This window comes from Corvus kubaryi, unplaced genomic scaffold (genome assembly GCF_017639235.1).
Source record: "Corvus kubaryi isolate FWS band 111438036 unplaced genomic scaffold, C.kubaryi_AGA036_p1.0 37398, whole genome shotgun sequence".
Classification (NCBI taxonomy): Eukaryota; Metazoa; Chordata; class Aves; order Passeriformes; family Corvidae; genus Corvus; species Corvus kubaryi.
Genome location: NW_024581137.1, coordinates 23,297,253 through 23,309,455, shown reverse-complemented (window position 1 = coordinate 23,309,455; position 12,203 = coordinate 23,297,253). Strand labels below are relative to the sequence as shown.

Below are 12,203 nucleotides of genomic sequence, written 5' to 3'. Positions count from 1 at the left end.
CCTACCCCAAGTGAGAGTAGGGAAGGAACTATAGAAGATTGTTAACGAACTTCGGATGGCATTTCCCCATCTTTGTTCTCAGAACTGAATGAACCATATGGATAAGGTTAAAGAATAATATTAAACAGAAATAATAATGAAGTCTGCCAAACCTGCCAGTGGCAAGAATCCTGCATAGAAAGTATCAGCTTAAGTAGTTAAAGTTTGGCAAGCATATAAGTAACTGAGAGCAGGGGTGTTTTTTTAACTGAGAGGTTTTGGGCAACCTTATTAATAGACTGTTTGCTAGCAGCTCTGCCTATAATAAACAACTTGATTAAAATTCCAGAACTATATTCTACTAATCCATGTAAAATAGAACTTGGGCTTGAAACAGATGCACTCCAGATATGACTCATTTAGTGTGCTGGAGTGTTTTAAATTAGCTTTTAGTTGTTTGTTAGTTTGGAAAGAAGTATGCAATTTAAAAAAAAAATCTTTTTTTCTTTGGTTTTCTTTAGAAGAAAATATTACTGAAGCTTGTGCTGTGATTGATGGCATTCTAGATTTTTTTCCTCTCTAGTTATCAGAAAAAAAGACTTTGGCTATTATGGTCTTGGGTAAGCAGAGGGGGGACATTATTTCTTTGAAGAAAGTAATATTTGTTTTCAATCTGTGTGTCTCAAATACATAAGTGTGCTTACTTCATTGGATAGTATTTATGTTTTGAGTTGCTAAAGAAGCATCAGAAGTATCACACCATGAAGTGCACACGTTTCTGTCTGACTGCTATTCTATCTCTCCTCCTGTATTTTAAAAATCAAGACATAAAGATGCACTTGAACCTTATTTGTCAGAGGAGAAGCAGCATATCTTTGAAAGATACACTAGCATGTCTTCAAGAGATGTGTCTGTTAGGAGAAAGAATGTACCCGGGATGGATAGACATGACAGGAGAAGGTGCAGTCAGTGTTCATACCTTATTGGACACTGCTACTGGCTGTCTCAAGGAGCTACAGTACCTGGACTTTTTGTGTGTGTGTATTTCTCCCCTTCAGGGGTATTTTCCTGTGAGCTGTGGAGCAGCTCTCCCTCAGGAGTGTGGGCACAGCACAATCACTTTGGCCCTTGCACACTTTCTCCTCTTGTTTTTGAACTTTTCTGTGCCCACCAGTAAGACAGACATGTTCCCCATGTGCTATGGCTTTGCTCATTCCCTGCAAGTGGGCAGGGTAGGCAGATACCAGCTGCAGGGAAGGCTGTCCACAGTCTGCCAGTGAGAGCTGATGCTGTTAGAAGGCTTTAATCAATACAAAGAGATGGAGGACTGTAGAACAAGAGCCAAATCACCTAAGCCTGGGACAATTTCTCTTACAGCTTTGCTTATAACTTAATTGCTATGAAGAGGAAGAGTGATGTGGCTCTTAAGGACGTGGTTTAGTGGTGGACTTGGCACTGTTAGGTTAATGGCTGGACTTGATCTTAAAGGGCTTTTTCAACCTAAATTATTCTATAATTCTAAAGAGGGATAGCAATAGTGCTGAACTGCAGACAGCCCTGTGAAGTCTTTGTCATCACTGTCCTTTTTATATGTTGCTCGTCAGCCTGTATTTTCATATTCCATGCATTGACAAGCACTGATCCTTTACCATCCTACTATTGAATGAATCACATTGCTAAGAAAAAAAATATCCCTAAGAACCAAAAAACCAGGAAAGCTTTAAATAGTTCCCTGAAGTATTAAAATCAATTGTTACAATTTTCATTATGCAGAAACATTTATAGTCCCCATGGATTAAAAATACAGCACACATTACTTTCTTGAAAACTGTTAGGCAGAAATTACCCATACCCCATTGCTGATGCTGCCAATCGGCTTCAGAGACAGCAAAGAGCTTGATTCTTTCTAATATCAGAAAAATCCATATTTGAGTTTTGTTTTGGTTTTTGGGGGGATTTTGTTTGTTTGTTTGATTGGTTGGTTTGGTTTTGGCTTTTGTCTTTCTTTTGTTTTTTTAGATGGGGTTTTTTTGAGCAGGACAACTATACTTTTAATCTGAAATAAGCAGAAGGGTAAAAGAAAAGGAGAATGCTGTTATCAAATATGTATTCTAACTGCGTTTTTTTCCCTACAGGGACAAGCTGATCTTCTCAAATATGCTAAAAATGAAGCACTGGAGAATCTGAAGCAAATCCATTATGCCACTCTTTCATGTGGACTTAATAAGCCAGGCACTGAAAATGCAGAAATCTCAAAGCCTCGTCGAAGTCTGGAGGTCATACCTGAAAAAGCAGGTGATGAAAACGGAGAATGAGAGAAGGCTCCTCTCCTAATTTTGGAGTTTATAACTCTGTGACCAATTGTAGCTGCATAGGACATTTGCTTTGCACTTACTGTTGGAAAATATTTGGAACTTTTAAAGCACAACTGGAGAAGCTAATTACAATCTATTGAAACTGTGAATGTATGTAGCAACTCTGCTTGTGAAGGCAATGATATTGTGTAACATGGAAATTACATTATTGGCCTAAACATAGCATATATATGTAAAGGATACTGTAATTCAGTAATCGCGTGCTGAAAAGTTCATTGTAGTGCCATCAGGAAATGAACATTTTTTAAATGAGATGTAACTAGCAGGAAATCAGTTGACAGAATTTGGCAAGATGCCTTGATTTTCAAACCAGTTTGATGCAAAAGTTGTTTCTTTCTTTGCACAGTTTGTTAATTGTGCTAGTGAGACATATTATTCTTTTAAAAATCAGGTCTAAAAAAGTGGAATCCACATGTTTCACACTATATGTAATTCAGCCGCTCGGATATTTGGGTTTGAAGTGGTATTGATTTTATTGTTGAGCCATAAATTAAAATGAGAATGTAATTAGACAGTGATCACTGACTTCAGTGCACTATAGGAGAGCCATTATGTAAAAGGAAAATGTGCAATCAATCTGATAGCCTATGTCAGAAGAAGATACATACCTATTTTGCCTAAGATCTTGTGCAAATGTGTATAGATAATGTGACCAAACCGCAAGCAAAATGATGTAAATAGTTTTTCATTTTGTGAAGTGAAGTGCTCATATTAAAAAGAATTTTATGAAATTGCTCCCAAACAAGTAAATCTTTTAACTAAATTTTAACTTTTTTATTTTTTCAATATTTTATTCCTTACAGAATAGGTGATATCTCAATAAGCAAGTTTGTCAAAAAATAAATCAATTGCTGTTCTGATTCTGTTTTGGTTTTCTGACTACGTTAGGTAAAGGTATTGTAGCTGATATGCTCATTGTAAAATGACTATACCAACCTAGAGTGTTCTCTTCCTGTTTCTGATTTAACAATAAAATGAACTATATAATTACAGAAGCTAATAAATTTGAAGAAAAACAAGTGAAATCCTACAGAGATCAAAATGCACTTTTTCTTCAGTTGTGGGGGAAAAGGGGAAGATGGTGATGGTTGTTAAAAAGCATTGTTTTAATTAGAGGTCTTCAAGACATATATTCTACATGGATTTTTTTTTTAACCAGTTCAAGATGCTCTTTCTGCACTGATAGTGTAATGAATATCTACATATGTATAACATCCTGTAATAGTCTATAGAGCTCTGAACAAGAACATTGTTACACTTGCACTTCATTGAATTATTAGGGGCTTCATTTATTTTCTAGTCATTGTAAAATTAAAAGGGGGATGGGGTGGGGTGAAAACAGTTTGTTTGCATAGAAAATGTCACATCTTGAGCCTGCACTTTTAAATGTCAAACTGTATGGGTTAGGAGCAGTTTTAGAAGATGCTAAGCCCTTTCAATGTCTAGTTACAGACTGCCTATGCCTTAATGTTATGATCTTCCCAGGAGTGAGTTCTATTCAGTGTAGTACAAAATGAAGCATTTGACCTGTGGTACACACCTGCAAATGTTGCTTTTTAGGGAGCCCTTTTCTGTGTTGGCAGCTGAAAGTCTTCTGATGGAACCTGAAGCTGATGGGAAGCAACTTGAAATTCACATTGCTAACTGTATTCTGAGCCACTGTGAAATTAGTCTTCCAGGGCCAAATCTATCACATGTAAATGTGATTTAGATTTGGATTTATCTACTGCAAAATAACTGCATTAGATCAAGATCCATCTGCACCATAAATATGCAAGGTCAGTTTATCAGAAATCCCAAAACCTAGGCTGTTGGAATTTTGTTTCTGACTTTAGTCCTAATTGAAAGATGTAGGCTGTGGAAAAATGTCATCACCATTCGCATTATGCTTCAGAGAGGCCTAAAAACCAGTGAGGCTCCTTTTGCAGTCCTGCCCCACCACTGTTTGCATGGCATTTACAGAGTGACATAATTTATATCACAAATGAAGCATTTCTGTAGAGTCTCTTCCTCCAACTAGGTAATCAGAACTGATGTCTTGGGTATTCTTAGCATTTATGTATTTCTGTTTAGCACATTGCAACCTGAACAGAGGTGAGGGAACGTTGAAAGGGTTTGACACAGTTTGATGGTTTTTCCTTTGTTTAAGGCAAAAAATAGTAAGTGAAAAATGGTTATCACATAGACAAGGGCTGAGAGATTTTGCATGTTCAATTCTTACAATATATGTAATAGCTGATCCTGTTCTACCTTGTTAAAAAGGAAGATAATATTTTTTTGAGTAATATAGATAGGTAATATACCTTTTTAAAAAGTTAATATACATGTATTTAGTTAACTGACCCTTTAAATTTGTTAGGATCTGATTTTAGTGCTGATTCCTTAAAATGGAGGTCACTTTTGTGCATTATTCATGCTCGGTCCAAATCTGTATGTACCATAAATTCTTAAAATGAGCTGAGTCAAGCAGATACTCTGAAAGATGATGTGTAGCTAAAAATGCTTTAGGGAGTTTATATATTGCATGTTAAAAGAGTTCAGGATAAACACTTGCAAGCAAAGTATCTGGCTCTATTGTTAGCCCAGTAATGATAATTTCAAAACCAAATGTATGAGTATATTTTTTTCAGTTGCATTTTCTTAAAGCATTCTTTGAATCCATATTATTAGTCCATTTTTTTACAATGTTTATTTTAGGTTATATAGAAAGATGCAACCAAGACCCAGCAAAGTACTTGAATAAAATTAATCATAGGTTGACTTTGCACTTTTTGGGGCCTTTATTTTCTTAAATGTGCTGTAATGCAGTTGAACTGTTTATGTAGTTTTTAACTGTGCAAGATGGAGCCAAAATATGAGTGACTATTTGTCTGACTCCCTTTGTTGCTTTTGTTTGGCTCCAATAATCATTGAGTGAGTATGGGTATATGTCAATATATTGCTCAATTTAAAATAAAAGGCTAGTTTATTGTAAAAGGAAAAGTTCACATCCAGGTTAACCATATAGACACTAACAGTTCTTTTTTTGAACACAAGAAAAAGGATAAACAGTGCCTGTTTGAAAAAGGAGCACCTCTCTAAACCTCATCTGCATTCTTCTTCCCTTTGATGCCTTAGATTTTAACTTCGGTATTTTTCAAATCCTATACTGCCTAGTTTGTAACTCTGAAGTTTTGTTGGCCTGTTAACCACTGTTCTCTCATGCTGGTTAGACATAACAAACCCTCTCTAGGTTTGCTCTTCAAGGACACCTTGATTGTCCCAGGCCCCAAAATGTGTAAACTAAAAGCCTTTGAAGAGGAGGGGCAAACTTGGGGTCATTGCATCATTAACTGAAATTATAATTGGAGAATTAACCCTGATTTGCGAATGGACCAAACTTATAAAAGTGTGAAGAACCCAGCGTCCATCTTGGGTGGAGCTCCTTGTAGGCTTTACACTCCCACACTGTTGAAGGCCCTTCAAATAAATACCTACTTTTATTCTCTTATTCTTGTCTAGCCTCTGTTTTCAGGTAGCCACTTCAAGACATCACCTTCCTCATTGGCTTTTCTTGGTGTGGTACCTAGCAGCCATTGGGTATTTAATCACAGAGCCAGGATCCTGCCTTCCATCCTCTGAACACACCAGGCAGCTGTAGGAGCCAACTCTGTTCTCCAGGAATTCCCCCAGCAGCAGTTACCAAGGGGCACTCCTGAGCCTTGTGATGCCACCAAAACAGCAAAAGCCTTCAAAGCAGAGCTGGGGCCCAGGCTCTACTGGTGAAGCTGTGGCCCTTCTGATGTCAGCGGTAGTCTTCTACTCAAGTCAGTAGGACTGGGATTTAAGTGCAGTGATGCAAAATTTCCCCTTTTTCTCAGGTGCTTTTTTCTTTTTATACCCTCATGTTGTTCTGTCACTGCAGCAAAAAATGCTAGAATGGTGCCCTGCACAGTTTCACAAACTGGCCCATGCAGACATGGTGAGTCAGCCATTTTTTCAGCTACTTTGTACAGCACAAGAATAATTTTGTAAGACTCCATGGCTGGTTACTGTACTCACTTTTTCCTGTTTTGAATTTGAAGCAGCGGAGAGAGATGATTCAGAATTGCCAGCGTGAAAACTGGAAGCGAGTTCCAAAAATTTTAACACTGGTCTACTAATGAAATAAACTAATCTCAAAGGACCCAATCCTTCACTCTTGCAGTGCTTGAGTATCCTTTCCATTTATATGAATTCCTGATATAGTTTCCTCTGGCATGGATGGTTTAAGTAATGCTGATTTCTTCTTGTCATATTAATTTGCTGCACAGATCAAGGAAGCTCCTGAGTGTCCTGTGCATGGTGTAATAATGTTCCAATGAGCTTTATCCTACCTGGGTTTGCACTTGTGTTAATTGAAGGTTAAAAATTAATACAAAGCATGATATTTGCAAGAAAGGTAATCATACAGCCATAATCATGGCACAGTGTGCCCTTGCAAAGGCACGTTCCTCACTGTGAAATTGTTTTATCCCTATATAGCTAAGAGTTGGAGTGCTGCTGCTGAACAGTGGTGAGCCCATGGGGTTTTGATACCATGAGCAGAATTCTGAAACTGGTGATATCATCAGCTAGCTTCTTTCGACTATAATGGGTGTAGGACTTTACCACTTTTTTTTTTTCTGGTCACACCTACTCACTCTGACCAATTAAGCTTTCTAAATGGAGTATTTAACAACTTGGTTTAAAGATTAATAAATCTGCATGTATCCTGTAAAGACCTTCAGTCTTTTGATCTCCTGTAAACACTTCAATCAAACCCTCCACCATTCTCAACACTCCCTGATTCCTGTTGCTCTCAGTATTATGAAAGCAGCTGTGGGACAGATCAGTCTGATAATTTTCAAAAGTAACCTGTGTGATGTTCCTTAGTCATTACAACTTGTTTGTTCTCAGTAAGAAAAAGGCAGTAAACTGCCTAAGTAAAACTCCTGAGGTTTTCTAGTTATTTCTGTTTCTGGACACTATTAAACTTCCCTTTCTGACTCATCACCTCTGTTCTGTGGGTGGCTGTAGAAACACAGGGTAGCAAAAAGGAGCACAGCAGAAAGATTAGAAATAGGACTTTGTATACAAGAGAACAACAAGTCCTTACAGGCTTAGGCGAGCATCCATTGTAGTCAGCCCCAAGCTGAAAAGCACTTATGGACTGAAAAGCAGCATAGAGGAAGACAAGCAGAATTGGGTGTTTAAAAAAAAATTAGCCCAGAAGTATGGGTAACCAGAGGATGACACAGTCGCAGTGCCATCCTGACAGATCCCTAATGCTTCCCGTTGGCTACTGGTACTTTGAGAAAAAAGATAGTATTTCTTCCATTTACGATATCATCTGGTGTGGCAAAGAGAGCAGTGATGCTGGGAGAGTGGTGAGGTACAAACACCAAACTCTTAATTTCTCTTTTTGGGGCTAGCTGCATGCACTGCTTTGAGGTTCATACTTTTGCCACTTGAGCTCATAGAACTTCCCACTTAGTGCTGCTTTGGCACAGCAGAGTTGAGAGGAAGGAGGGTGTGTGTGTCTGTGATGAGGAGGTGAGTGTTCAAGAGGTGGCGTGGGAGGGTGGTATGAAAGGAGGCAACTTGAACTGCAGTGGGAGTAGCACGACCAAATAGTGATTCAGCTGTCATGGAACCTCTCCTGTTTGTCCAGAGCAATCCAGCCTTGTTAAGCTATCTGCAGTCTGTAGAAGATCTTTCTGAATAAGCTTGGGTGTTTCATTAGTTACCTCTTTTCCATGGAGATAAATGCAGGGGAGCAGAGACTCTTCTTGGCTGGCTGCAGCATTGGCCTGTGCATTGGTGACTGTCTGGGAGAGGGAAGCAGCATGGCCAGGAAACAGTGCAGGAACTCCAAGACCTGCACTTTGTTCTCTGGCCCTCAGCTTCCTCCATCGATAAATTGGAGGAAATGACATCTACCACTTTTTAAAGTAGCAGAAGAAACATACTGTGTAATGGCAGAAAAAAAATAAGCCCCTCAGAAGGTGGCTAGGAGCGAAATAAACTGACTTAAATAAGTGCTTCATGAGAAGGCAGCAGCAGTCTGTGTTTGAATGCCACGTACATTAGGTTTCACTAGATGCTGTTTTACAAAGTGCACTAATGCCTGCATAGCTATTCAGTGGCATGTACTTAGCAGGCATTCTTAAACGTGCTACTGATTGGTGAAGAGGGTTTTGAAATACAAATCCTATCGGCTGATTACAAACTAAGCATGTCTGTGTGGGGTCCCAGGTCCTGGGGAGTTCCAGTATTTTTCGTGTCTAGTAAGAGAGTAAAAAAGAATTTGTTACACTCTTATAAATACAGACTTTATACTGCGGCTCACGGCATGAGCACTTCTTTTATTCTCAGATGTGTTATTCTCTGCATAAAAAAACTGCAAAACCTCACAGAAATCTTAGAAAAAGCCTTAGGATTCAGCTGTCTCTGTTCTGAATTCCAGAATTGATGATAACTGCTGTGATTTTAGTATATCCTTAGCCAAATAATGATTAAATTTTCCAACTATGAATATTTAACAAAATCTTCAAATATCTTTTTATGTAATGTACTGGTGCTGCTATTTGTGCCAGAATTCCTGAAAAAAAAGCAATTTTGTTGGATGGAGAAATAAGGATCACATCTTAGACCAGGAATCTGTAATTGTGGAGGTGAGTAGGGAATTTCCCAGGAGGTTGGTGGCTGTTACCGCATTTCAGAGCCCCATGCCTCTGTCAGGGAGCAGTCAGCAAGCAGTCTGAAAACAGCATTTCCCAAACATCATTCTCTAGGGTGCAATATTCTGTGCTTGCATGTATTGTCACACAGTTGTACAGAAGCATACATTTCACTCTTTTTTTTTTTTTTTGAGCCTTGATTCATAACTAGTATTCAAAGTTTATTTGCTTGGAGACTGTTGGATTGATTTGACAACTGAGTATTTTCACTGTTTCCAACATGATTTTAACAGCTAATAACTGACAAATAGTAAGAGCTAGAGTGCATGAAGAGCAGTAGTGATGTCAGCACTGTGACAACACATAATTCTGGACTGAAAATCTGGTCACTATAATGTGAGCACAGCCTAATGCTGGGGGAGGCTGCACTGGAGATAGTATTAACTGAGGAGACCTGTTAGCCCATGAAGGGGAGGTGGCAGCTGTTACGAGATTAAGGACAGAACTGGGTATGGGAGATAGGATATGTTCAGTCCTGGAAGAGGAATCAGCTACTAAATCCAGCTTCTTTCACTACCCTGTGTCACAGCCAAGACTTCTCAGACACGACAGTTCAAGATAAAAACTCAATTTTGTATTAGAGATAATTCTCTGTAAGTGATGATCTGTCACATGTGATGGAGCACTCTGACAGCATGTCCCCAGAAGAATTCTAGCAAAAGAAAAATGGCATTTTCTACCTACATAAAATATCTGCGACAGCTCAAAGCCCAGAGGAAAACTGCAAGAACAATGATTAAATATGAACAGAGTGTTTCAAGCTAATCAGTGATGTACTTTGCCTATCATAGCTACATTACCAAAAGTAGAATGATCCAAAAGTAGGACCCTGAAAAGACAACTTGCACCTATAATGGTGGAGATGCACATGATGGGTGGGAACACTATATGCTCTAAAATCAATCACCTCCACAGCTTTCATAATCCACATAGAAAAAGACAACCTCAACCCAGTTTCCAGCAGTGCTATATTTGCCATGTACATACTTCCTTGTACAAACTTAGACACAAACTAGAAAGATAGTTAATAAATAACACGGTAATAAGAGAGCTGGAATTGCAGCTTTTGTAAATTGCTAAAGTGCAGAACTTGCAAATGACGTTGGTGCAATTCCCCCAGGTGCTGAATCTCTGAAAATTAGACCCTTGCATTTAAGATTCTGTTCACAGACTATTCATTAGGGGAGACTGATTAAAGTTATCTTAGGATCTGTGCTGCAAGTAATAGTACCTATAACGCTGTAAGAATGGCTATATTTGATATTCAATATTGCTGTTTCATAGGTTTTACTGAGCTGTTTCAAATACAGATAAAGTAGGTAAATGGCGAAACACATTGATGAAATAAAAGGCTGCAAAATGCTGAAATCCATAAAGGATTTCCCTATAGTAGCTAATAGTCACAGCCACAGGATTTCATTGAGGCCAGCTTAGCAAGCTCAACAAGGATACCACACAATTTATACAGACTAATAGAGTTATAGTGTGTTGCACGAAATAAAGAATGATTAGATGTCATGCACCAGGGCCTTAAATAACCTCTATTTCATCACATTTGAGAGAACTTTAAGTTATCTGCTGAAACAACTGGTACAAGTCAATGCCCAGTGGCAGCTGCTGCAGGAGATCTTCTGTTTTCTGTAGATATTTCTGTGTTATGTTTAGTGCATATGACTTACAATTAACATTATTGTATCACAAACGTTAAAAACAAGCTTCCTCCCCCGTTCAGCATTTGTGACAGTAGGAAGGATTGCCCACAGATTTCAGATCCATTCAGAAGCACACGATTGCACTGAGTCCCATGAGCCCTGACTGTACACTGGAACTCAGAGACCAGGTTGTGTATCTGAATGAGTTTCCCAGTGGTGTAGCAAGGTATCCATGAAACACCTGACATCAAGAGATGTCTTTAGCTCAGCAGGGCTGCTGGTGGCTGCTGTATGCTTTACAGACTCTTCTTGGGGAGCTCAGAAACATGATTTGGTCACATTCTTTTTTTTTCTCCCCAGTGCCAACAGCTTCCAAACCTGTCGTTTCCATTGTGGCTACTGTTCTTTCCTCCAACAAATACCACTGACCTGGTGTGGGTTTCAGCAGGGCTCAAAGCACCCCACAGAGCAGTTTTGAGGCAGGGTAGAGCAGTTTTTGAGTTGCACAGATGAACTACTACAGCTTTCATGACCTGCTGCTGAACTGCAGGGTCCAGCAACTGCAGCTTTATCCCACGCCCTGGAGGCAATAGAGAAAATCTGGAGAAAGGCAGAATTTTCCTTGGTTGAGGAGGATTGGGTTAGAGATCATTTAGGCAAACTTGATCCCACAAATCCACGGGGCTCTGATGGGATGCACACATGAGTGCTAAATGTTATTGTTAAACCTCTGTCCATCACCTTTGAGTGGTCACGGAGAGCAGGAGAGATGCCTGAGGGCTGGAGGAAAAGTAGTGTCAGTCCAGTCTTCAAGAAGGATAAGAAGGAGCCAGGAAGCTACCGGCCAGTCAGCCTCACCTCAATCCCTGAAAAGGTGATGGGACTGCTCATCCTGGGTCACCTCTTTTCAGTGGTTCCTGTGATAGGACAAGCCACAATGGGCACAAACTGGAACACAGAGGGTTCCACCCCAACATAAGGAACAACTTCTTTCCTGTAAGGGTGACCGTGCACTGGGACAGATTGCCCACAACAAAGGTGGTGGAATCTCCTTCTCTGGAGATATTCAAAAGCCATCTGAACATGATGCTGTACAACCTGCTCCAGGTGAACCTGCTTTAGCAGAGCTGTTGGACTACATGACCTTCAGAGGTCCCATCCAACCCCAACCATTCTGTGATTCTGTGATCAGCTGCAGGAAGGACTATTCTGCAAGATCTGAGAAAGAAAGGGGCTGGAGCCTGACAGTGAAAACACTTTTGAAACAGGAGTGAGGGAACCCTGCAATATTAGGGAGCAGAGAAAGGCACTTGAAATCTGGTTCTCTTCAGATACCCTTCTGAACCTTTCTTCTCAGTGTCAGTCTACAGTATGTATCAAGTGGTTTGTAATATCTTTGATTAGTCTGGAGGGAAGAGTAATAATTTATGAATAACCAGTCCAGAAGGAAAGCAAGT

General features: G+C 39.5%; 1 protein-coding gene across 1 annotated transcript in view; it reads left to right on the top strand.

Moving 5' to 3' along the window:
* The window catches only part of PLCL2 (phospholipase C like 2), a 100,710-nt gene extending 97,326 nt beyond the window's left edge, over positions 1–3,384 (top strand). Inside the window, exon 7 of the mRNA XM_042043431.1 lies at positions 2,115–3,384. Coding sequence (XP_041899365.1) covers positions 2,115–2,294 — 180 coding nt within the window. The 3' untranslated portion in view covers positions 2,295–3,384. The remainder of the gene's footprint in view (positions 1–2,114) is intronic.
* Positions 3,385–12,203: the final 8,819 nt, after the last annotated feature.